Here is a 26,557-nt window from a genome sequence, read left to right on the forward strand (position 1 = left end):
TTGCATTTCATTCACACTAGTGAGGTTTTGTAGTACCTGCATCTTTTTTTCTCAGACCAGATATTTAACCAGTCAGATAAATTGCATTGATTAAAACTGCTATCACACCCATGGAGAGTGTTCCCCAAAGTGTGTTTCATGGAGTGTCACTTCAGCAGGATGTTCACAGTCATCATGCAAAACTACAGTTCTATGAAGTTGTAGTTTTCCAGGTTGCTATGACAAATACCATAGGATAGGTTGGCTTTAACAATGGGAATTTATGGTATCATGATTCCGGAGGCTAAAAGTCCTATGTCAAGGCATTGGCAAGGCTATGCTTTCTCCCTGAAGTCTATAGCATTCTGGTACTGGCTTATTGCAATCCTCGGGGTTCCTTGGCTTGCAGCTCTGCCTCACATCACATGGTGGTCTCTTTCCCTGTGTCTTCTTTTCCAGTTTGCACTAATTTGTGGCTCCTCTTTATAAGGCCTCCAGTAATGTGGATTAAGACCCACTCTGATTCATTTGGCTGCATCTTAATTAATCTTAAAAAGATCCTATTTATAAATGGGCTCAAACCTGCAGGAATGTGGATGAAGATTAAGAACATGTCTTTGGTTGAGGTACATAATTCAGTTTACCACATGTGGTCAAAGAAGTTTGGTATAAACAAAGTTGTACAGTCTACTGTTGGCTTTCCAGAGCCTTTAAATTGCTAAAGGGGGATAATATTCAGTGTTTTACAGGCTTTTTGATAAATAAAACATTTTCCTCTAGAACATATGTTAATAGCTCTAGGAACACTAAAGCCTTTGATAAATGCTATTTTGGGGCCTGGGTTTTACAGGCTTCTGTGACATTGTTTGTCATATCACTAAAGGGAAGGCTGAGGCGGGTACAAAATGGATCCTAATAGCTGTCTGCCTCTGCTACTTTTTCATGCACTCTGGAAGATCCATATGCTACAGGACCAGCACCTTGCTTGGCTTTTAGACATCAAGTTTGCAACCCTTTGCCAGCATGAGTTTAATCCTTGTTTTCTCATTAGACACAATTATGAATGCAATGTGTCAGAGAGGATATGATCAATAGAGTCTGACTGAGTGAAATGGATATCCAGTCCCAGTCTGCTTCACAAAGTTGACTGGGCAATTAATTAGACAATATCTGAAAAGCTGAAAAGCTTTCATCTGAAAAGCTCCCAAGAATCATGTGTCTAAACCATCAGTATTGATTGAAAAGAATTGCTCTGATTCTCCTGTTTTAATCCCTCCGTGGAGATGGGAAACTCTCCACTGGAGAGACTGAAGACAGAGAAGTTTCTAGAAACGCACCGGGGTGGTAGAAGTGCTAGCACAGAGAACAAGGCATTATGAAGCCTTACGCATAGTGGGAAAAGTTCTGGGTGGGAATTCACACTCGGAGGCCTAGTCCATGCTTTGACACTTCCCTTATGATGACTTTGAGCAAGTGCCTTAAAACCACTCTTGATCTTGGCTTCATCTGTAAGATACAGCGATTAGAACACTGATGGTTTTCAACTTTGTTTCCTTCTTATACCCATGCTTTTTCAAATGAAATCCTTTCCATAAAATTTAGGATAAAAGAACACCTGCTGGCCCCGCGGCGCTCCCAGGCGGCTCGCTGCGCGCACCCCGCACCGCGCAGAGGGGCTGAGGGATGAGTTCCCCGGGGTCCGGGTGAGTTGGCTCGTCCGAAGATTTATGAAAATATGCATCAGTTTAATACTGTCTTGGAATTCATGAGGTGGAAGCATAGGTCAAAGCTGTTTGGAGAAAATTGGAAACACAATTTTATCTAGCTCTGAGGAGTCAGAAGAAAGCAGTAGAATTTGGAGTCCTTGTCAAGTGATTGAGGACTTTTCCAAGAAAATCTTATTGAATGAAAGTCACTTAAATTTGTGGAATAACAAGACCAGTTATCAGAGTTACAGTGTACAGGAAACATTAAAAATTGAACAATGACTCAGCTATATATTTACACCAGATTATTGGGAGCCTATCTGTTTATCATGTCTCACGTTGAAGGGCAGAATCTAGATGGTATGCTTCATGGGACGGGGATGAAGTCAGACTCCGATCAGAAAAAGTCAGAAAATGGAGTTACCCTAGCACCAGAGGATACCTTGCCTTTTCTAAAGTGCTACTGCTCAGGACATTGCCCAGATGATGCTGTTAATAACACATGCATAACTAATGGGCATTGCTTTGCCATCATAGAAGAAGATGACCAGGGAGAAACCACATTGGCTTCAGGGTGTATGAAATATGAAGGATCTGACTTCCAGTGCAAGGATTCACCAAAAGCCCAGCTGCGAAGGACGATAGAATGTTGTCGGACCAATTTATGTAACCAGTATCTACAACCTACACTGCCCCCTGTTGTTATAGGTCCATTTTTTGATGGCAGCATTCGATGGCTGGTTGTGCTCATTTCTATGGCAGTCTGCATAATTGCTATGATCATCTTCTCTAGCTGCTTTTGTTACAAGCATTATTGTAAGAGCATCTCAAGTAGACGTCGTTATAATCGTGATTTGGAACAGGATGAAGCATTTATTCCAGTTGGAGAATCGTTAAAAGACCTTATTGATCAGTCACAAAGTTCTGGTAGTGGATCTGGACTACCTTTATTGGTTCAGCGAACTATTGCCAAACAGATTCAGATGGTTCGGCAAGTTGGTAAAGGCCGATATGGAGAAGTGTGGATGGGTAAATGGCGTGGTGAAAAAGTGGCTGTCAAAGTGTTTTTCACCACGGAAGAAGCTAGTTGGTTTCGAGAAACTGAAATCTACCAAACTGTGCTCATGCGTCATGAGAATATTCTTGGTTTTATAGCAGCAGACATTAAAGGCACAGGTTCCTGGACTCAGCTCTATTTGATTACTGATTACCATGAAAATGGATCTCTCTATGACTTCCTGAAATGTGCTACACTAGACACCAGAGCCCTGCTCAAATTGGCTTATTCAGCTGCCTGCGGTCTGTGCCATCTCCACACAGAAATTTATGGCACCCAAGGAAAGCCTGCAATTGCTCATCGAGACCTAAAAAGCAAAAACATCCTCATCAAGAAAAATGGTAGTTGTTGTATTGCTGACCTGGGCCTTGCTGTTAAATTCAACAGTGATACAAATGAAGTTGATGTACCCTTGAATACAAGGGTTGGTACCAAACGCTACATGGCTCCAGAGGTGCTAGATGAAAGCCTGAATAAAAACCATTTCCAGCCCTACATAATGGCTGACATCTATAGCTTTGGCTTGATCATTTGGGAAATGGCCCGTCGTTGTATCACAGGAGGGATAGTGGAAGAGTACCAGTTGCCATATTACAACATGGTACCCAGCGATCCTTCATATGAAGATATGCGTGAGGTTGTGTGTGTCAAACGTTTGCGGCCAATTGTGTCTAACCGATGGAACAGTGATGAATGTCTACGAGCAGTTTTGCGGCTAATGTCAGAATGCTGGGCCCACAATCCAGCCTCCAGACTTACAGCATTGAGAATCAAGAAGACACTTGCTAAGATGGTTGAATCCCAAGATGTAAAGATTTGACAGTAAATCATGAGGAGAAATTCTAGACTGCAAGAACTGTTTCACCCAAGGAACAGGTGGAATTAAAGTGGAATAAGGATGTTAACTTGGTTCTCAGACTCTTTCCTCACTACACCTTCACAGGCTGCTAATACTAAACCTTTCAATACCCTGTAGACTACAAGCTGGGAACTTATGAATGCTTCATTCTTTATATATGGACAGTTTTATTTTAAATGTGGTTTTCGATGCCTTTTTTTTTTTATTTGGATTTTTATGAACTGCATCAAGACTTCCATCATGATTAGTAAGTCTCCATTCAAACTCTGGGTACTGAATTGCCTGTTCATAAAATGGTGCTTTCTGTGAAAGCCTTAAGAAGATAAATGAGTTCAGCAGAGACGGAGGAATTATATACTTTGCCTTCTACCTGAGAAAATGTAATCTATCTGTATTCTACCTTTGTAAAACAACTTGTAGATTATGATCTGTTTGGGATACTGCTTAGTTTATGATAGTTTGTCATGCCTTGATAATGGTGTGGGTGTGTGTGTGCGTAAACACAGGTGCACAGCAGAATTCCTCTGCTGCCATTTGAATTAGAAGAAAATTTATGAATGCACAGGAAGATACTGGTGGCTGGTGGTTTTGTGCTTTAAAAATGCAATATCTGACTAAGATTTGCCAATCATGTAAAAGCCATTTACCTTGCAGGTGAGATCAGCTTCCCCACCAACCTTATTTTTTAACATAAGAGTTGATAGAAAGAAAGGCCAAAAGAAGTTTAAAATGTCCATAAATTTGGACTTTGTTTTCCTCCCTCCACCATCTTTTTTGCAGGGGTGGAGGGTGGTAATTATTATTTTTATCTCATGGAAAGCATCCTGTCCAAAGTTGGAACACCAATGCCATGAACCTTCTGAAGCAAACACTTCTTACTGAAGTGAATTCCTGCATTTGATAGCAATGTAAGTGCCTATAACCATGTTCTGTATTCTTCATTTTCAGTAACTTTTAAAAGGGAAGTTATTTAAAAAAAAAAAAAAAAAAAAAAAGAACACCTGCTGAGATTGAGGTGGGGGTCATAGTTCCCCCTATTCTGCCACCCTAACCAGTCCCAAGGGAAGCCCTAACATACCTCCCTGGAACCTCTAAGGAGAACTCTGTGGACGAGGGTGCGGACATCTTTGAACACCGTTGCTCCATTGACGTCCCTGTTCGCCATACGATGCTATACTTGCTAAGTACTGAAAAGTGGGGCACAGCATCAAATGGGAAGGCAGGCTCTGGAGGCGTTTCCTGCCCAAGGCCGCTGGTGGTCATCAGTGTTTCCAGTGAATCAGCCCCAGAGTTCACAGGAAGGGTTATTGTTTAGGGATAGTCCAGTGTAGGGGAAGGGAGGGGGAGGGCTTGTTGGCATTACACGTTTATACAAAGGAGGGGGATAAAGACAAAAAGGAAAAGCTACAGCCTACCCCTAAAGTAGAAGATGGATTTCTGTCATGACTCCTGTGCTTAGAAGATCTTTCTTTATGGGAGGCTTTATTGTGAGCCAGATAGGTCTTTTTCCCCTTAGTGAACTCAATTCCAACTATACATTAGGTATGGTCCTGCTCTTCCTTCTCGTTAGTATTAACCACAGTGCCACCCATCATTTCTATTTCTTTGAAGTCATCCTTGGCCTATTTATTTAAATTATGCAACGGGTTTGTATTTCCTAAGATTACAACTTCACTAGGATCAATTATGGTGTCTTGCTTCCCAGGGGATTACAGCCAACCCAGACTGGCAGGCCAACTCAGTGTTTTCATAAGGCTTTTTCATCCTGACGATAATCTAATGTGCTTGATTAAAAGACAGCACACTCCCCTACAACCCCTCATAAAGGAGTGCCCCAATTGGGACTAACCCGTTTTATGTGATAACCCTTTTAAGTCAGGCTTTGGCTGTGTGCTTGTGTTTGATGGGATGAAAAATCTTAGAATTTGAGGGGCCAGAGGAGAGCTTAGAGATCATATAGCTTACTTCATTCCATCCCATTTCCGATGGGAAGATGGAGAGAGATTTGCCAAGGTAGAGCTGAGGATCATAATGCCAATGGTTAGAAACCTTTACAATATAATAAATAGTGTCTAAGGGCTTTGTACATTACTGTGTTTAATTTCCCTAGTAAAACCATTAGTAGGCAATTTGTAGTTTTACTTTACAGATGATAAAGTTGAGGGTCACAGAGTTTAAATAATTGGTCCAAGTTTGCACAGCCATTTATGGGGAGAGGCTGGATTTGATTGGACCCCTTCTATTTGGCTCAGAGAATATTTTTCCCTGTCTCCCTCTGAGCCCATTCCATTGCCTATAGCTGCGATACTCAACCTTTTCTTTTCTGTTCTTTTCTTTTCCTTTCAATTCCTTTTTAATGTTCATGGCATATTTTAGTATAACCAGCATTTTTGGTGGCTCAACAATTTTAGGAAATCAATTCTGATTATTAAAAAACACAAAAAACAAAAATAAAAGAGAATAACCTTTCTGCAATGGTCACTCTATTCTCCTGAAAAATTGTGTTGCTACCTCATAGAGCTGACTTATGTCCAAATGATGCCTTCTTATAGCTGAATTTAATTCTTGCACATTCTATTAAGCAGCACTTCTGATTTTACATGTTTATCTGCTACCTCTTACTCACAGCTTTCCCATTTTACTTTAGATCCCTGTACTTCTCTGCTCAAAGTTCTGTCTAACAGACATCATAGTAAATATCCCTTCAGGTGTAGGGCAAGTACATACTGCACATTAATCAAAATTTGGCAGCCTACTCTGGAAGAGTTTGCAGTATACCCATTTACTACCACAAACCCACTGGGAAGCAGTGTAAAGTCCAACTTCCTGAATCCTGGTTGAGTGTTCTCTGAACTACAACAGTATCGGAATCCACATGCTTTAGTAGTTTCATTTTTCTTCTACATTAGAGGCATTAATTCCTTTCTCCTTGTACCTCTCACACTAGGACCATGCTCCCACATTATTTATTGATTTTAAAGTGGCTTTTAACTTATTAGTAACAGTATTTGTGTGCTCACCACCAATAAGACAATTACTAAATTGCTTTTGGCTGTTTCAGACATTTACTGCACTTTAATAAGTATCAAGCACCTTAAATATGCCCAGTATTACTCTCAGCATTTTGGGAGAGAGCAAAGAAGTATAATACATGGTTTTAGTCCTCAAGGAACTTATAGTCTTTGTAAAAAAATTAAATCTATTCCCATGAAACAGTTTAATGAACTAAATGCACAAATGATCATATGGACAGTAAATATTCTCAGAGTTAAGAGAGGAAAGATCTGTGGGTTGCGAGGGCTTGAACTGGACCTCAAATGGTAGGTTAGATTTTGACAAAAAGGGCATTGAGCTCTGGAGATGGCACAGATGAAAGCCCTGAACCACGACTGAACTTGCAAAGGTGACTCCTTAGTAAGGAGAGATGGAATATATACCCATCTATATATTCCATTCTATATACCCATTCTATATAGCCACAGTGGCTAAAAGTTTCGTCTGCAACTAGAGCAGTCCTGGGACATAAGGGTTGCCTTGGAAAGATGTGGTCAATGCTTAAGGACAGTGATGCTTGGTGGAGATCAGTGAGAGAGCGTGCTGGTTTGAATCTATTATGTACCCCATAAAAAGCCATATTGTTTGGCTGGGTGGGATCTTTTGATTAGGTTGTCTCCATGGAGATGTGACGCACCCACTTGTGGGTGGGACCTTTGGATTATATTATATCCATGGAGGTGTGACCCCACCCATTCAAGGTGGGTCTTAATTAGTTTACTGGTGTCCTCTATGAGAGGATAAAAGGCAGAGACATTTTGAAGAGAGCGGAGAGGTGCTTAGAGAAGAAATGCCCAGAGACATTTTGGAGATAGCCGTTGAAAACAGAGCCAACACAGACCTGTTTGGAGATGCTAAGCTAAGTGATGAAGCCCAGAGTTTGCCCCAGAGAAGCTAAGAGAGGACCCACAGGTGCTTAAGGAGAAAGCCGCTGGAATCAGAAGCTGAAAGCAACACAACCCAGGAGCAAAGGACCAGCAGATGCCAGCCATGTGCCTTCCCAGCTGACAGAGGTGTTCGGATGACATGAGCCTTTCTTCAGTGAAAGTATCCTCTTGTTGATGCCTTAGTTTGGATACTTTTATGGTCTTAGAACAGTAAATTTGTAGCCTAATAAATCCCTTTTATAAAAGCCAACCCATTTAAGGTATTTTGCATTTTGGCAGCTTTATTTAGCAAACCAGAACTGAGAGCAATGTGTAGGAGACACTGGAGCAGGAGGAACCTGTTATAGTAATTCAGACATGAGGTTGTGAAAATCTGGAGTGGTGGGTAGCTCTGGGAATAGAATGAGGAGAATATGAGATAAATTGCTAAAGGAGGTGTGGTAAGTTGAATTATGCACCCCAACAAAAGGCACATTCTTGACCTTAAACCATGTTCCTGGGTCTGTGAGCCCATTTATAGATAGGACCTTTGGAAGATGTAATTTTCAGTTAAGGTGTGACCAACTGAGTCAGGGCAGGTCTTAATTCATATTACTGGAGGCCTTAAACGGACGAGAAATTGGAAGGAAGAAGTTAGAGAAAGCCACAGGAAGGAGCCAGAGGCTGGAAGTCAGCGGAAACCAGAAAAGCAAACATGAGAGAGAGAGAGCCGTGTGAAGGAAGGAGAGATGCAAGCCAAGGAACCCCAAGGATTGCATCACGCCAGCACCAGAGTGCTACAGACATAGGGGAAAAAGCATAGTTTTGCCAACACCTTGATTTGGTACCCCTAGCCCCTGGAACTGTGAGCCAATAAATGCTTGCTGCCTATAGCAGCATGTTGTGCGGTATTTGTCATAGCAGTCTGGCAAACTAAAACAAGAGGTAAACCAAGAGTGGATGCCTAGTTAGATGTATGAGATGAATGGGATGAATTGAAGCTGGCTCCAAGTATTCAAACCCTAATGTTGTTAGGGATCCTGATTTTGAGTGGAGAAAATCAGTATTTATTGAGAACCCACTGATTACCTTGTAAGTCAGGTGTGAATGCAAAATTTTTGCTCTATGCATGAGGATTCTTAGGCTCAGGGAGGTTATGTAGCTAGTTCAAGTTGACAGAGCTGAGACTCCAGCAAAGATGCCTTTAGATCCAAAGCCCAAATTTACTAATATTTGCCATATTGGATTACTATGAGGTGACACCCTTGTTGCCAAATCCAATGGACCCTCTTCAGTCTTCATCTTGTTGACTCTGCCATGTTAAGCACTCTTGGCCACTTCTGTCTCTCCTCCCTTTTGTAACATTGTTCTGTTCTAGTCCTTTTTTCTTTTTTTTTCCAGCAGGGGAGCTTTTTTCTTAGTCTCCACAGGTTTTTCCTTCCTCTGCCTGCCACTTAAATGCTGGCATTCCCCAGGATTCTGTCCCCACACTCTCCCTGCACTCTCTCGTCTAATCCCATGCTTTCATTACTATATATGCTGATGATTCTAAAATTAGTCTTTCTATCTCCAACCTCCTCTGGAGCACAGGACTCATATAATGTATCTAATTGTCTCCAGACTATCTCCACCTGGATAGTGCATACATACCTCAAACTCAATGTCCTTAATCTTTTCTCTTCTTCCTGTTTATTTTGCTGTTGCCGTTGTCCCTGGGTCACTGAGAGGCACCATCTTGACTTGGTTGGCCAAATGTGAAATGGACAATTAGCCTGACCCATCATTTTATAGATGAGAAACCTCTCCCACCTACTTTGATAATCTTCCACTGTTGTAACTTCAAGAATTTGGACAGGTGAAGCCTGCTCCCCAACCCCAACTCAACCACAGGCAGAAGCTTCTTCAAATAAAAATCTCCTAATTATTCAAACTGACATTCCACAGACACTGTGGAAAAATTGGTTGGTCCCACAATTAGAATAAACTTTGGAAAATGCTTTGTACTATAATCCCTTTTAGATGTTCACAATAAATTTTACGTGCTCAAGTTAGTTAGACATCCTCACCAAGTTTAATCTTGGTTTAACCTAATTGTTCCCAAACTATGTGATCCTGGGAGCTCTATTCTCTCACCCTCTTGCTATGTTCCCCAGGAAGTAATGTTCTCACAAGACACTTTGGAGCAGGAGCAGATGCTTAGAAGGAGATGCAGTGGGTACCATTTTGACAGAGCCCAAGTGTCAGCCTGACCTAACAATCATCTGAGCTGGGTCATGGTAACCAGCGATTAGAAAAATTACACAGCAAGGGAACTGGGAGCTCATTCACACTTGCCCCCACCCCCAGCACCATCTGCCCCCACCCCCAGCACCATCTGGAGCTTTTTCTTTACCACCTAAAGATAAGAAATAATCCTTTTTATGATAGGTAAACTGTTGGATCTGGCAATGGAACGTAGCTCTAGAATGTCTGCCTCACCCTAGAAAAAACAGAAATCCTCTTTCCAAGTTGGTTACTTCTGGGGGAGAAAGGGGAAATTTTGGTGGTGTCCCACCTAAGTGAGGTTTCCCTGTGAAGTGTACATGGAGGTATGGAAGCTTAGGGTCCTGGGAATTTTTGTGTTTTTTGCTATTAACTTATTATAAAATAACATGTTCTTCCTAGCATTTTCAAACAAAGCAGACATTTTCCCTCACTGCCTCATGCCCCATCTCCAATATCCACCTTTAATAATTTGGTTGAAATCTTTCCTTTGTCTATGCATGTACAAACAAACTTGATATACATGTAGATAGGTAATTGGATAGATAATTTATGGGCATATGAAGATAGTTTTGTTTTGTTACATGCTAGGCTTATCTTATGCATATTATTTTAGAACATTTCCATTCCACCGACCAGTACGTCTATGGCAGTGCTCATTTTTTAACAGCTGCATAGTTTCTTAGTATCCCATGTTATGAGTTATTATTAATAATTTATTTAAATTGTCTCCTAATGATTGATATTTTTAAAATATTTGCTGGTACAGACAATGTCTCCATGAATATACTTCTATACCCATCTTTGTATTTTTGTGACTATTGCTATAGGAAGACATCTGGAAGTGGAATTTCTGGGTCCTGTGTGTGAACATTTTTCACTTTAATAGGTACTACTGAATTTCCCTCCAAAATGACTGTACCATTTTATAATTTATTCAGTTACTAGTGATGTTAAGCATCCTTTCCATTGTTTAACTATTTGTATTTCCTTTATGAATTATTTATTTATATCTTTTGCCTATATTTCTATTAGGTTGTTTATCATTTTATTGTTGATTTATAGGCCATGTCATTTTTTTTTGGATGTTAATGCTCTGAATATTATATATGTGGAAAAATTTTGTATCAATACTTAATTTGTCTTCAAAATTTATTTGTCCCTTACAAAAGTTACTTATTTTTATATAGTCATATAAGCCAAAGTTTTTGTGTGGTTTTTGGGTTTTGTGTCATGCTAAAGTAGGCCATTTCTAGCTCCAGTTTATAAAGCTATTCACATATTTTCTTTTGCTGCTTTCTCAAATTTTTTTTATATAAGGTATTTTTTTTTTTAGCATTTGCTTTTTTTTTATTAATAATAAATTTTATTTTGAAATAAGTTCAATCTTACGGGAACAGTTGTAAAAACAGTACAAACCCCCTACATAGAATTCCATCCTACCCTGACCCCCCTCCCCCGATACCCTGATCCATTACCTTGAAGATCCTGTCACACCACTCTTTCTTTCCCTCGCTCTCTCCCTCCCCCCCCCCAGCACCCATCATCTATTGCTCTATCTTCTGAACATATGGGAGCAAGCTGCACATATCTTTGAACAGGCAATATAATTCACATATACCTTTCCCATGGACAAGAACATTATTTTATGCAATCTCATTAAACGCAGCTAAGAAGTCCAAGAAATTCAACATTGATATAAAGCTTACATTCTATATTTCCTTTTTTTTTTTTTTTTTTTCCTTGTGTCCCAGCTGTGTCCCTTTGAGCCTCCTCTCCTCCGGCCTCAGATCCAGTCCAGGATCATCCTTGGCATTTAATTGTCGTCTATTTAGACTGTCTTTTATTTTTTTTTTCAATTTTGGGAAGATATATTTAGCCTAAATCTTCCTATTCCACCCCTCCCTAGCATTCCCTTAGTGAGATTAATCACATTTAGAATGTTGCAATGCTATCACCTTCCCACCATCCATTTCTAGAAGTTTCCCTTCACTCCAAACCAAAACCCCTACTCTCATTTCTTAACTCCCCATTGCCCCTTCCCTCACTTCTTGGAACCCCTACTCTACTTTTCATCTCTTTGGTCATATTCTTTGGTACTTTCTTTGTATTTACCATGGGGCTTAAATTTAACCTCTTAAATCTATAACAATCTTGTTTTTCTTTGAAACCAACTTAACTTCAATAGGACATGTAAACTGTGTTCCTATACTCCTCCATTCCCCCACCTTTATGTAGTTCTTGTCAAGAATTACATATTTTACGTTGAGTCCAAAACCACCAATTTATCATTACAGTTTATGTATTTTAGATCCTGTAGGAAATAAATAGTGGAGTTATGAATCAACCATACAGTAGTATTGGTCTTTATATCTACCATGTGATCTTTACTGGAAATCTTTATTTCTTCATGTGGTTTCAGTCAATTGTTTAGTGTCCCTTCCTTTCAGCCTGCTTAGGACTGATCTACTGGTGATGAAGTCCCTCAGCTTTTGATTGTCCGGGAATGTTTTCATCTCCCCCTCATTTTTATCTTTCAGGTGTTTGTGAATTCTCCAAGTCTCTGATGGTTATTGACTTCTATTTGTATTCCATTGTGGGCAGAGAATGTTCTTTGAACAAATTCGTTTTTATATTTTTTATTTTATTGAGGCTTGTTTTTATGTCCCTGCATACAGTCCATTCTGGAGAAAGATCCATGATCACTAGTGAAGAACGTGTGTCCCAGTGACCTGGGATGTAATATTCTATATATGTCTGTTGAAAGTCTCTATATCTCTCTCTCATTTCTGTTTCTCTGTTGGTAGGGCTTGCTTTAGTATCTGAAGTAGGGCAGGTCTTTTATTAGCAAACTCTCTCAGCATTTGTTTGTCTGTGAAAAATTTAAGCTCTCCCTCAAATTTGAAGGAGAGTTTTGCTGGATAAAGCATTCTTGGTTGGAAATTTTTCTCTCTCAGAATTTTAAATATGTCATGCCACTGCCTTCTTACCTCCATGGTGGCCGCTGAGTAGTCACTACTTAGTCTTATGTTGTTTCCTTTGTATGTGGTGAATTGCTTTTCTGTTGCTGCTTTCAGAACTTGCTCCTTCTCTTCAGTATTTGACAGTCTGATCAGAATATGTCTTGGAGTGGGTTTGTTTGAATTTATTTTATTTGGAGTTCGCTGGGCATTTATGCTTTGTGTATTTATATTGTGTAGAAGGTTTGGGAAGTTTTCCCCAACAATTTCTTTGAATACTCTTTCTAGACCTTTACCCTTCTCTTCCCCTTCTGGGACACCAGTGAGTCTTAAATTTGGACGTTTTATTTTATCTATCATATACCTGAGATCCATTTTGATTTTTTCAATTTTTTTCCCCATTCTTTCTTTTGTTCTTTCATTTTCTGTTCTGTGCTCCTCGAGGAGGTTGAGTTGTTGTTCACCTTCCTCTAATCTTGTATTATGAGTATCCAGAGTCTTTTTAATTTGGCCTACAGTTTCTTTAATTTCCATAAGATCTTCTATTTTTTAATTTACTCTTGCAATATCTTCTTTATGCTCTTCTAGGGTCTTTTTTATGTCTTTCATATTCTGTGCCATGCTCTTCTTCAAGTCTTTTATATCCCGTGCCATGCTCTCTTTGTCTATCTGTAGTTCTTTGATTAATTCTGCCAGGAACTGTGTGTCTTCAGATCTTTTGATTTGAGTGTTTGAGTTCGGGTTCTCCATGTCATCTGGTTTTATCATATGCTTTAAGATTTTCTGTTGTTTTTGGCCTCTTGGCATTTGCTTTACTTGATCTTTAATTTGTTAGAATTGCAGTTTGGTGACACACACTTTCTCTAACTAACCAGCAGATGGCGTCCGTGAGTCACTTATTCCCCTCAAGTCAGTTCTCCCCAACTTTGTGTTATGTGGGGATCTGATTCTTTTGGGGTCCAATTGGTGCACTTAATTTGGGTGTGTTGTCGGTGCTGTCTGCCCTCAATGAGGGGCGTGTGCCTGCGTGGTTAGGGAGGAAGGGCAAGTTTAACAATCAAACCTCCCAGGTGTTACGGAGATTTAAGGCTGTTCTCTGCCGCTGACACAAAAGTCCTTGGTATTGGCGTAGGTTCCCTGGGATTTCCGAGCGGTTCCCCCCTCCCTGCTGTGCTTTTCCAGGACTTCTGTTGAGGGGGGGAGGGCCGTGCCACGTCACAAGTGAGCGCCAGCCTCCAAGGAAGCCCTGGGCTGCCGGGCTGTGTAGGGGCGTTCCCAGCCCACTTCAAAGATGGTTGAATGGGACGCGTTAACTTCCCCCTTTCTGCACAGCTCTGCTCTCCCAGCTACGGGACAATCAGCTGTGGGTGTATTCAAGGCCACTGTCCACGGCCGATATTGTGTCATGTGAGTGGTGCCGCGGGAAAGAGTCCCTGTCAGAATGGGCCTCTCGGCTCGGCTCTGTGCTGCGTGCTCGGCCCCGGGCAGGAGCAGCCCCACCCGCTGTGGTGACAGCTACAAGGCTGGGCCTCTCGGCTCGGCTCTGCGCTGCGTGCTCGGCCCCGGGCAGGAGCAGCCTCGCCTGCTGGGGTGACGGCTGCGAGGCTGGGTTTCTCCCCTTTGTTTTCCTGGACCTGAGACAATCTGCAGTGGGTGTGGGAAGGGGTATCCTCCACCCCAGACACCGAGGCGTTAGTCCAGACCGCTCCCGTCTTATCTCCAGCTGTTCCTGGGCTTTTCTCTTTTTTTAAAAAAAAAACAAAAAACGCCAGCCCAACGTCTCCCCTCCCTGCAGCGTGGCCGATGGATCAGCCTACTCACTCACTCGTTTCAGAATGCAGACTCCTGGTTTCACCAAACGCACGTTCCCTGTGGCTTTAGCAGAACTTGTCTGGCTGTTGCTACTTTGGAAGTGGTGTTCTGGGTCCTTTCTGGTTTTTTATCTAGTGTTTTCCACGGAGGTGTTTTTTTCTCTGTCTCACCTAGTCACCATCTTAGGTTCCTCCCTCCTTTATATAAGGTATTAAGCCATCTGGAGTTTATTTTTGTGAATGGCATTTGGTAAGAATTTTCAAATTGAGAAGGACATCACAGTAAGCATATCTAAAATAGTAACATAATTTATTATATCTTATAAAAGATTTTTTAAAGTCTTGGAAAAAAATATAATTAGATATTTCAGCCAAGCATCAGTGATAACTTACGTTTATTTTCCCAACAGTTATAACCTGACCAAATGCTTTATATTTGTGTAGCACCTTAAAATAGTCTAAGCATGTTTTTATCTGGATTCTGTTTTTGAGAATCACAACCTCATGAGGCAGTATTGTCTGTTTTAAATGACTTGTCTAAGGTCTCTAAGATAATCGTTGTGTTGATTCTAGAAGTCAGCTCTCTTTACAGTTTCATATTGTTTCTACTGTTTTAGCAATTATAACATTTTCACCAGGCATTATTCTGTTGGCACAAGAAAAAATCCCCAGGCAGAAAATCTTGGCTGTAATAAAATTGAAAGACAACTTAGTTAAGCTACATAGATTTGTTAAAACCATTGTTCACGAGCCCTTTCTTCCCACCTCGGGCCCAACATAAATGGGTCGTGACTGAGTTACAAACCTGCTGGAAATGGGGCTGCGGTGGGTGCCCGGTGCAGGCTGAACTGGAGAGGTGCAAATTGTACAGTGTAATTCCTAATATAAGATGGTGGAAAATTGCTAGCACAATCGAGAGTTGTTAACACAATAGAAAGGATGCCGAGGGAAAACCTGATGTGGCACTCCTGCACCTTTTTTTTTTTTTGTCCCTGCTGCCATTTTCCAAGAGGATAAGATGAGATGACATTGGAAAGAAAACTACCACACCAGAGCAGGCAGTGATTGCTGCTTTGAATGCTGCACACTTGTGCCAGGGCAGCCAGATTGATCCATTTCAAGGCAATGGTCATTATATTGCGTTTTACTCTGAAAATGCAGCACTTTTCTGCTTTCCAAGTTGTCTGTCGTGATGGATGGTGTGATGCTCTATCTCAGTACATTATTTTATGTTTAACAATCCTGCATCGTGGAATTAACTGAGTTGTACATTTCAGTGATATCCCCAAAGAAAGTCTAGGCTATGAAAACAATGCAAATGATAGGAGATGGAGTTTGTGCCATAGGGAAGAGTTTTATTTTGTTCAAATAACTTTTCTTTAGATCTGATGGGCTTCAGCATCTAATTTTTGCATGACCCTAATTTTAATGCCTACTGATTTTTAATCTCAGAGGACACTCCTTAAAAGAGCTGATTTGAAACCCCCTCTAATTTTCTCCTCTATTTTAATTTTTAAAGTTATTTTATTTGGAGAATGAAAGTTTTGGGGAAGAGAACTGTTATGCTCGTTAAGCAGATGCTTGAGCTAAGGTATGGTCATCATGCCTGAGCCCCCCACCCCCAAAAAACAAACTACAACAAAACAACAAAAACCTTTCTGAAGGAAATAGAGATAAAATATCCGTATCATTGAAGTGAATAAAGTTCCATTAAATCAGACAACATTTAAAAGTTTTAATCATAAAAGTGTGACTCTCATATCCTTCTTGACTCTCATATAGACTTATGGCCAGACTGTCTAATTATACCCAGAACTTCACCATACCACCTCAATATTTGACCTGTGACAGCTTATAGAACTATGTCCAGCATAGTACAAAGATTTGTTGAACAAATGAATGAATGAATGAATGAATAGTGTTCTAGTTTGCTAATGCTGCTAGAATGCAAAACACCAGAAATGGATTGGTTTTATATAAGGGGGTTTATTTGGTTACACAGTTGCAGACTTAAGGCCCTAAAGTTTCCAAGGTAATACATCAACAATTGAGTACCTTCACTGGAGGATGGCCAGTGGTGTCCGGAAAACCTCTGTTAGCTGGGAAGGCACGTGGCTGGCGTCTGCTCTGGAGTTCTGGTTTCAAAAAGGCTTTTTCCTAGGACGTTCCTCTCTAGGCTTCAGCTTCTCTCCAAAATGTCATTCTCAGTTGCTCTTGGGGCATTTGTCCTCTCTTAGCTTCTCCGGAGCAAAAGTCTGCTTTCAAAGGCCATCTCCAAAATGTCTCTGTAAACTGCAGTTCCTCTCTTAGCTCCCATGCATTCTTCAAAGTGCCCCTCTTGGCTGTAGCAAGTTTGCTCCTTCTGTCTGAGCTTATGTAGTGCTCCAGTAAACTCATCAAGGCCCATGCTGAATGGGCAGAGCCACACCTCCATGGAAATTATCCAGTGAAAGATCTCGCCCACCGCTGAGTGATCACATCTCCATGGAAACTTCCATCCAAAGTCTCCAACCAAATCAACACCGATGTTTCCTGCCCACACAAGACTGCATCAGAGATAATGGCCTTTTGGGGGACATAATACCTCCAAACCAGCACAAATGGTGAAGGCTCAGAATAAAATATCCATATCTTTTGCAATAAAATTATTTTACTTAAAATATTTTATCACATTTTGTGACTGTAAAGGTGAACTAAAAACCAAAATATCATATTGGGGGTTATGATGTCTTCGTTTAGTCTTGGCACATTTCCATCTCTGATTGTGCTTTTATCCATGCATATTGGGGAGTCGGTTGATAAAAATTCATATCTTTATGTTTTGTCTTTCTTCTTCAAAGGGGAAAAAGGAAGTAAAAATTAGAAAATACCCAGAATCCTTTGCAAACTACATCCTTTATAGAGTCTATAAAAGTAGTTTCATTGAAACTATCTGGCCTGAGTAATATGGATGGGTTCATGTGGCCATGACAGCTGAAAATTTCCAATTCTCTGGCTTTGTACAGCATAAATGTGCAGTTTCAATGTTGCAATATCATTATACAGATTTAATCATAAATTAGGAACAGTAGAGATAGAGATGTATTTTGACCTACCTAATCTTCCTTCTGGTAATTCAAGAACCATGTTTATTCCCATAAAGTTATCAGCCATTTTAAATGACTTCTCAGCAAACATGGAACAAAAATCATAATTGAAATGGAGTTCACATATAACTTAAATTTATTTCTTAATACATTTTAAGCCTCTAAATTCTACCATAAAATACTACAATTTTCTGCCAAAAGTCAAACAATTTTCATTAGACAAAATTTTTTAGTAATTACATTTAAAGACAGAATGATCCTATTTTTAGGTGTCAGGGCACATTTTTAATTTGAGAAACAGATAATCTGTAAATTATATGATTTCTATTGTTTTGATTTAGATTTTTCCTAGACATTTTTAGTAAGCATCTCTCAGCTTTGTCTGTCCCCCTCACCCCCCAAAAAAAGTGAACCCAAAGGAAGAGAAGAGAGGCTGTTGGATTAAAAAAAAAAAAAAGATGTTCCACTATATATAGAACAAAAATAATCCTTCAATTGGTTAATGGCCATCCTTAAAAGAAATCCAAATTTCAGAGTATTTAGCCCTAGGACGCCCATCATTGTTTCTTTTCATGTGGTTCTAGCTAGGAAGAGACTTCGAAGATGTTACACTGTCCTTTGCCCTGTCTAGGCAGCTGCACCCCTCAGTTTTCTCTTTAAAAATTACTTTGGTCTTTTAACATGTTCAAGTATTAAAAAAACTTTTCAAGTCAGGAGAGACTTGCTTAGATTTCTAACTCACATCCTTCATGCTCAATACCATTAAAGACTGTTAAAGAGTAGGGCCATCAGCTGTTGTTTCTAATTGCTTGTTGGTTTGTTTTTGGGGGGGTGGGGGAAGGGGAACAAGCAGGAACTGGCAAAGGAAGGGTGGTTGGCGTCACTAAAGCCGTAGAAAGCAACATTTTTATAAAAGAAAGCCTTGCTCCTTTTAGAGAAGACTGCTCAGGAAGGCGTAAAGCAATTGATTGAAAAAAAGAAATCACCCCAAACCTCATCTTTCTCAAGAAATTGTCATGGTTAATTTTTTGGTGTACTGATTCTAGTTTTCTTTCTTTCTTAAATAAGTGTGTTCATATATTTAAGATAACACTGTACATTTAATGTGATATTATAAACATTTAACAGTATCATTATAAATTTTTTAGAAGCATTTTGAATATTTTACATAACATTCCACCTCATGGATATTCCATAATTTTATTACTATTACCTACTTTCAGATATTTCCACTGCTACCAATTTTTCATGAAACATCATTTTGGACCTGAGCTTCTACACAAGTTTAATTCCTTGGTCATATTGCCATGGGTAGCTTACTCTATAGAACTTACTGGATTACTCTATAAAACTTAATAAAGCGAATGTGACTCTTAACTAGAATATTAATATTTTAAGGCATTTATAATCCAAGAAATATAGGGAAATTGTACTTGAGGATCAGTTGCTACCGCTTCTCCTCTATGTTCCAGAAAAATGAAGATAAGAACTAAATTGAAGATAAGAAGAACCCTGAAGTATTAACCTGTCACTTCCCTTTTCAGTACTATAGAGCAGTGATGTCCAATAAAAACATGATCTGAGCCACAAATGCAAGCTGCTAATATAATTAGAAATTTTCTAATAGCCACATTAAAAAAGGAAAAAGAAGTGGGGAAATTAATTTTAATAATATAGTCTAACACACCCAAGATACTATCATTTCAACCTGCTATCAATATAAAAAAATATTAATAAGATAATTAAAAATTTTTTTGTATTAAGTCTTCAAAATCTGGTGTATGGTTTATACTTCCAATGCACTTCTATTCAGTCTAGCTTCATTTCAAGGGCTCAGTAGCTACACGGGGCTAGTGGCTACCATATTCAACAGTGCATAAACTTGGTGAATAACTTCAGGCAAGTTGCTTAACTCGTCTGTACTTCAGTATGGTGTGCCTATCTATAAAATGGAAATAACAATTGTAACTACTACATAGTTGGTGTAGACAGCGATGCAATTATCCAGGAATTAAATATTCAGTAACTGCAAGCCTATTTCGTTATAGGAATTTTGAAAAAGTATAGCTAGTGATACTACCCCAACTTAACCAATTACTTTCATATTCCTTTGATCTTCCCCCTTAATCTTGTCACTGTTTTCCCTGAAAATGAATTATTTAGAAGCTGATCGCTGCTCTTTTGCTCTGGAGGAAAGGGCTAGTCTTTCACCCATAGCTTGGGAGGCCAAAGCAACATGGAATCCTGTGCCTCTGTTGTTTTCAATCTTTATTGACAACGGTCCTTCTCCATATATATATAACTCATTGGTCCTCTTCTGGCAAGGCCCTGCAGGATTTCCTCGTGGCCTGTGGGATGATGTACTCTGAACCCAGTCCCTCTGAGTGGTGGATGGGGACGTGGGAGGGAACCGCAGGTTTTTAGCCTGGCTGGGTCCTCTGCGTGGTGGCTGTCATAGCAGTTTGCGTGGGTTACTCAGTGAAGACTTGGGCCTATTTTGCTTCTCTTCTCAGCTTCCTAATATTCCTCAGTGGGGAGCTGAAACAGAGAAAACCGAAAAGATTTGGCAGAGGTTTCTGAGCCAGAGAACTGGTCCTTCTGCTGGTTCAGATGTATGTGCATCTGTGCATCACTGCTTCTGCCAGATGAAGGCAGAGATCTCTTGGGAGGGCCCATATGGGAGAAGTGAAGGGAGAAGGGCCTGAGAAGGACTGATTCCTTAAAGCCAGAACGACCCTGGCTGCAATCACATGCCCTTTGTACTTAGAGAGTGTGATAGAGGCTGATGAACGATTATACTAAAGGCAAATACTCAGTGATCAAATGGCAGGCTCTCTCAAGGCAGAGTGTTTTAAAAAAATAAAACCAGGAGCCGCTCATGGAATTCAGAGGTTAAACTGTGAAATGCTGGAGGCTGCCACTTTTCTGCATGGACTCTTGAATACTGGAAATTTGGGGGATAACCCACAATATCTGTATATTACAGGTGTGATAAGTACTGTTTTTAAGGATGACTATAGTTAGTAAACCAAATCAGCTTATATCTGATCATTTTCATTGCTTTCACATACTTCTGTGATTTCTTTATTTCCATTGTAGTTGGTGCTGAAAACACCTACAAACTTATGTACAATCACACCTGTCCTTTTCTCCTTTCCTCCTTTCTCCCTATTCAGAAGTGGAAGGGGTGTTCTTATTCTGGTCAACCCTGAATCCAATTCCCGTCCATGTCTTCAGAGGCTTCACCCCATTCATTGTCCTTCTAACCTCAGTCCTCCACCCCTCCTTCCTCTCAGCTCTTGTGCCTGCTCTAGCCCTTCCCATCTTAAAAACCAAAGCCTGGGGCCCCACATCTTCTCCAGTTACAGCTGGACCTCTCTCTTCCCTATCATAGCCGTGACACTTGAAAGAACCATGTTTCTTGCTGCATGCATGTCCCCACACCGGGGTACTCCTTGTGGCTATAACCTGGGTACTCCCCCTCCCTCCCACTGCTCCTGCCTAGGGTGGTCATGTGCTCCTTGTAGCTAAATCCAGCGCTTTTTATCCCTTTTCTCACGTGGTCTGTCTTCTGCCTTTGATGCCGATGCCTCCTGGTAAAACTGGTTTCCCCTTTGTGATACCCCACCATCTTCAGGTTTTTCCTTACCCCTTTGGTTTATAAGGTCTCTTTTATGGTCTCCTCTTCCTCTGTCCAGTCTTTAAATGCTGGGGTTCCCTGGGGTGCTCCCCTTGGTCCTCTGCTTTATTTCATACTTCAATGGTATTTAAACACTGATAACTCCTCACTCTGCATTTTGACTCCAAATCTTCCCTCTGCTGCCAGCCCAGCCCTCCAGTTTCCCACTCAGCATGTCCAAAACTTAGTGCATTGTTTTTGGGTGAGGATACATATTATTATCCAAACTGGTCACTTTTGAGTGCAAAAACGGTGTTCTGTTAATAACAAAGCCACGATAACTGATGACAATGGAAACTGCCCCAGGCACACCAGGACGTACGGCAGGACTGACTGACCCACGAGGCACAGGAGATACAGAGCTGAGGGTCTGCAATCCTTTTAGGGGTCCACAAAGATGTTTTAATTTTAATTTCATTCAAAATCAGAAGAAAAAATGAACATAGTAATAAGAAAAACATAATAATGAATCCAGGCTGGATTATATCTTTGTACCTTTGCAGTCACAAAATGCAATTTGAATATTTTTTTTTAATGGAGAAAGGGGCCCCCCACGGCGAATGAGAGGCCTGGGAAAGCCGTCATGTGGCACTGTCCATGGCCACCCTTAGCCTCAACTCTCCAGGCTGGCTCCCTTTCTTGATTTCTTTATCACAGAGACTAGCATCTCTCCAGTGGGAGATGATGAGATATCCTTGACTCCTCCACCACTTACCAGAAGGATTCTTGTGGCCCAGCAATTCCTTAAGCTTCGGTTTCCTTTCCTAAGAGCTGCTCATGGTTGCCTTTTTCCTAAGTCAATCAGCAAATCAAAGCAGGAGACTTTTGCCAAAGTCCTTTTCATTTTTCTTCTTGTTCTCTTTCTCAAGCTTCTTCTCCTCCCCATTCTGCATGGCTTTCAGCACCATGTCATTGGCCAGCAATGGCGTTTGTTTTGGCTGCACAGGTGCCCCTGGCTTTCCTCTCCAGTCTTCCTCTCCAAATTGCAGTGAACTTGTCCATTATGTGTGAAGGAGGAGCTTCTCTCGCCATTTCAAGATTCATGCTATGGTGTTTGCAGGGAGGGTTTATTCCTTACCCTATAAATTCTTTGTCAGCAGGAACTAGCATGGCATAAATGCCAAACCAGCCCTGCATTTTCTCATTCTCCTTAATATTTGATGATTCTGAGAGGAATCTTGGTTGTAGGGGATGCTCATAACTTCTTTAATGTTACAAATGCTGAGAAGGAGAATTCTGCACTGTGCCTGGACATTGCCTGCATGGAAAGTCACTCAACACCCTCATAGAACGCCCTCTATTCTCACATTTTATCTTGGGACTTACCATCTGCTCCAGAGACTGGCCGAATAATACAATACCAGGGGAGGCAGGAAGACAGGAAAAGCCTGTCCCTTCCCAAAATATGCTTCCTCAGCCATCACTGCTCTACAGATGTCTGACTGAGAATAACTTTGCCATCCTGGTTTTGAAATGTTCTTTCTTAGCACCAAAGAAAAGTTAAAAAGGAAACATTAGCAACAGCTAACACATTTCAAAATTCTAGAACATTGACGTTTTCCAAATACCATTTAAAACATGATAATATGAGTTCATAACATCAAGCATAAGAAATAGGTCAGCATGTCCTTAGTGTGTTTAAAACCAGGGACATGATGGCACCTACCAGGGTAGAGTCAGTGGGTATAATTAAAACACACCAGGGCCATCAGCACTGGAAGCAGTGGACCCTATTCAGAAAGATGACCATAGAAAGTCACCAAATTCTTCTGCAGCCTTTTTTAGTTTTTAAGCAGCCTGTCCTTCCTATGTCATATGTCAGTTTTAAACACCCTTATCATTCTTCAGATACAATGCACAGTTAGTGCATTTGCTCTTAAAGTGGTTCTCGTTATAATGGCAATTGGGTCAATATAAGGATATACAGAGGCATAACTTAGTGTTCATCATTCAGTCACAGATTCCTAAGACACTGGCCTTACCTCTTCTTTGCCTCAGCCCCACCTCCAACTTTAGATGATTCAGAAACTACTTTCTTCAGGACTTCACAAGTTCTGCCCTCACAGAGCTCAGGGCAGTGATGGAAAATATTTTTTCAGTCACATCAACCGCGATCAATCAAGAGCACCTGTGTAAGGAGGATTCTGAGGGACAGTGGCAGGATTGACCCGTAATATCTGCCAGGAGAAGTCTTGTAGGGAGTGGGAGCTGAAGTGCTGCTTAATTGCAATCTCTGGCATCAGAACACCCAGGAGAGACAAAGCAAAATTTTGGAAAGAAGAGAAATCTGAACGTCTTGTGCGATGGAAAGTTTAAAAGCAACACAGCATAGATGAAACACATAGAGGCAAAGTCACGTTCATCAGACTTTGTCTCCTGGTTTATCAGAAGTGGAGTTGATCGGCGGTGGAGCAGCATAAGTTGGCAGTGTTCTTCCAAGCACTTGGCAGGGGAGGGGTTCTGGTAGCCTAAGAACATGATCTGACTGCTCCTGTAGGGAATCTGGGTGATGCACAAAGCCCGCAGAGCCTGATGCCTTCAAGTATGGGTTCCCCAAGTTTTGTTTCATTTACAATTTTTAACATTCCCAAATTATGATGTGTTCTACACTCATTACATAATTTTGATACACCAGTTTTATCTAATGAGTTATTGTATTGAGGGTACAATTTAAAATCAGTGAGGCCTCTGAATAGAGAAAATATACATGCACCTTACTTCCCTTGCTATAAATCTATGTTCATAAATGTAGACTTATAATTGGAACTGGTGTTCCATGTAGCTCTGCCTTTATCAGTTTTTTTTTCTCAAACAGTAAACCTCTTTCCCTAAATATAAAAATTTTACTAGCCTCAGTTTTTGTATGCCCAGTCCCTCCCCCCATATCCCATTAGTGTCTCTTTCCTGTATACCCCATCAGATAAGAAGACCATATCAGGTTTTGCATTCTATTGTTTTATTACAGAAGTTGTCTTAATTTTTAATTTTCTAAATATTATATTTTATAACTATGATTCAAATTTTATTAAAATAATAATATTAAAAACACTTTTTAGCTTACCCATGAAGAAACTCTCTCAGTTGAGAAGCACAGCCTACTGGGAAAGGATGTATTATTATTTTATAAAATTGAATAAGTTGTTATTTGGGTGTATACACATCTTGTAGGCTTGGTAAATGAGAGTCTGTTCATGAGAAAAGGTCCACCCTGGGAACTGACAGATCCACAGTAGTCAAGTTCAGAGACAGCAATGCCGGGGAGCAGAGCTGCACTGTGGCAACCTCACCAAAGGATGGGTCGCTGATGGGGCTGATGGGAGAGAAGCAGCCGGCGTTGCTCTAGCTGGCCCCCCTCTCTAGAAGCTCTTCTTTCAAACCAGAGCCTGACCGCTTAGACCATGCACTCTCTCTGTGTCTTCCGTCTACTGCTCTTATCCCTTCTCCTTGTCACTATGGTGTAAAAAGTCTGGCCCTTTCCAGATATTTCCATCCCATCAGAGCATTTCTGTCCCCAAGGCAAGCTAACCAAGTGTGTGTCTGTGGGGAGAGGGGTGGGGATTCTGGCTGAGCTTGATTAGGTAAATAAAAGCTGTTCATCATTTTTAATTAGCTACAGGGCCTGCTCTGAAGTTTTCTGGAAGTCTGGGTTTCTAGGGTGCTGGCTCCCAGATAGCCGGAGTTGCAATTGCATTGTGGTAAATGCTTGTATTCAATTAATTGTAGCATTGTTGGCCAGTGCAGAAAACCTAATTGACTGCTACTGTATCTGGAATTGTCTTCAGTGCTGTGGAATGATCCCCAAAGACCAGAGAAGTGACCCTTCACTTGCTCAGTGAGGAGGAGCAGACTGGGGCCAGACTGCCTAGCTTCACACTCGATTTCTGCCACTTTTACTAGCCTGGGCAGGGTTACCTAACTCTCTGTGTCTTGCTTTTGCTGTAAAATGGAGATAATGGTAGTAGTACTTCCCCACTAGAGTTGTCAGGGCAATTGAGTTAGCAAATACCAAACGCTTAAGAGAGTGCCTGGCCCCTGATAAGTCCATTGTGAGTGTTTGCTCTTGTTATTATTATCCCTGGGACTCAGAGACACTACGCACACACACACTCACTCACTCACATATACAGTCTACAGCTGTAATTTTTGATTTTTAATATACATAGAAACCACCCAGGGCCTTTAGACACACCAGATTCTGATCTAGGAGGTGCAGGGTGGTCTGAGCTTCTGGGGTGAGGATGGGCTGCCAATGCTCCCGGCCCACTGACCACACTTTGGAAAGTAGGATCAAGAGCAGATGAACAACAGGATTTATTGAAAATAGTGTCAAGAGGGGAAAATTAGTGAGAGCCCCCATTATAATCACTCCTTATCTACTGGAATGTTCCTGGAGCTGGTGGGGAGTGGGGAGGATTCGGTTCTGGCCTGACTGTGCCATTGACCAGCTGAGTGTTGTGCCACTTAAGTACATTGTATTTCATTTTCCCATCTTCTAAATGGGGATAATAATACTTGTTCTACCTACTTCACTGGATTATTGTACGGGTCAAATGAGAAAATGTATGTGAAAGCTCTTTGAGAAATTAAAAGTGCCGTCCAATTGTAAAGGGATCAATAGCAGCAGAAGGAGGGGTGGACTGGGTGATGTTGGTTGGTAATGGAAAGCTCTCCAGAAGAGTGAATTCTGAGCTTAGGTTTGGAGGAGGCAAGAGAGGCAGATTCACTGTTACGCCAGTTGGGAAGTAAGTGCCAATGGAGGGAACAGCACAAAGACAGAAGCAAAAAAGTCAGTTGTTTGTGTTCATGCAACTAACATACTTTCAGTGGAGGTATGATCTAGAAGAATCAATGAAATATTAGGCTTTGTAAAGGAAGTAGTTGAAGAGAAAGAGCAGAAGAGGGAAAGTTGAACACTGGGTCTGAAACCTGGCTGGAACCTTTTGAGTTGATGCAAAGGTAACAGAGGAATTATTTCATAAAGCACTTTCAGTGTCTCTCATTTAGCAAGCATGCCCCCTCCACATGCCAGGCAAATAGTACAGAAGAAACCTCCAAACACCTGGCCACTAACTGGTCTCTTAGCCTCGATGCTACCAGGGATTAGCTTGTATTTGCACCAAAGATTTGATCCCAGAGCTTTATGGGAATCTCCAGCCTTGTGTCTTTGTCATTCTTGGGCATTTGCCATCTGCTCCTGTCAGGGCCGGTTTCATGGGCATGTGATCAGAAAGGCCTTGT

The 26,557-nt window shown here is 40.9% G+C and overlaps 2 protein-coding genes across 2 annotated transcripts in view; both read left to right on the top strand.

The window, feature by feature from the left end:
• The window catches only part of POU6F2 (POU class 6 homeobox 2), a 510,083-nt gene that overhangs the window by 199,769 nt on the left and 283,757 nt on the right, over positions 1–26,557 (top strand). The gene's annotated exons all lie outside the window — the stretch shown is intronic.
• LOC119534600 (bone morphogenetic protein receptor type-1A) lies at positions 1,781–4,091 on the top strand. The gene has a single exon (XM_037837122.1). The coding sequence runs from the start codon at positions 1,964–1,966 to the stop codon at positions 3,560–3,562; it is 1,599 nt and encodes a 532-aa protein (XP_037693050.1). The 5' UTR covers positions 1,781–1,963; the 3' UTR covers positions 3,563–4,091.

The sequence above is a fragment of the Choloepus didactylus genome, chromosome 5 (genome assembly GCF_015220235.1).
Source record: "Choloepus didactylus isolate mChoDid1 chromosome 5, mChoDid1.pri, whole genome shotgun sequence".
Taxonomy (NCBI): domain Eukaryota; kingdom Metazoa; phylum Chordata; class Mammalia; order Pilosa; family Megalonychidae; genus Choloepus; species Choloepus didactylus.

Bases quoted from the DNA above. Each gene is read 5' to 3' on its own strand.
- LOC119534600 (XM_037837122.1), top strand. From the start codon at position 1,964: ATGACTCAGCTATATATTTACACCAGATTATTGGGAGCCTATCTGTTT.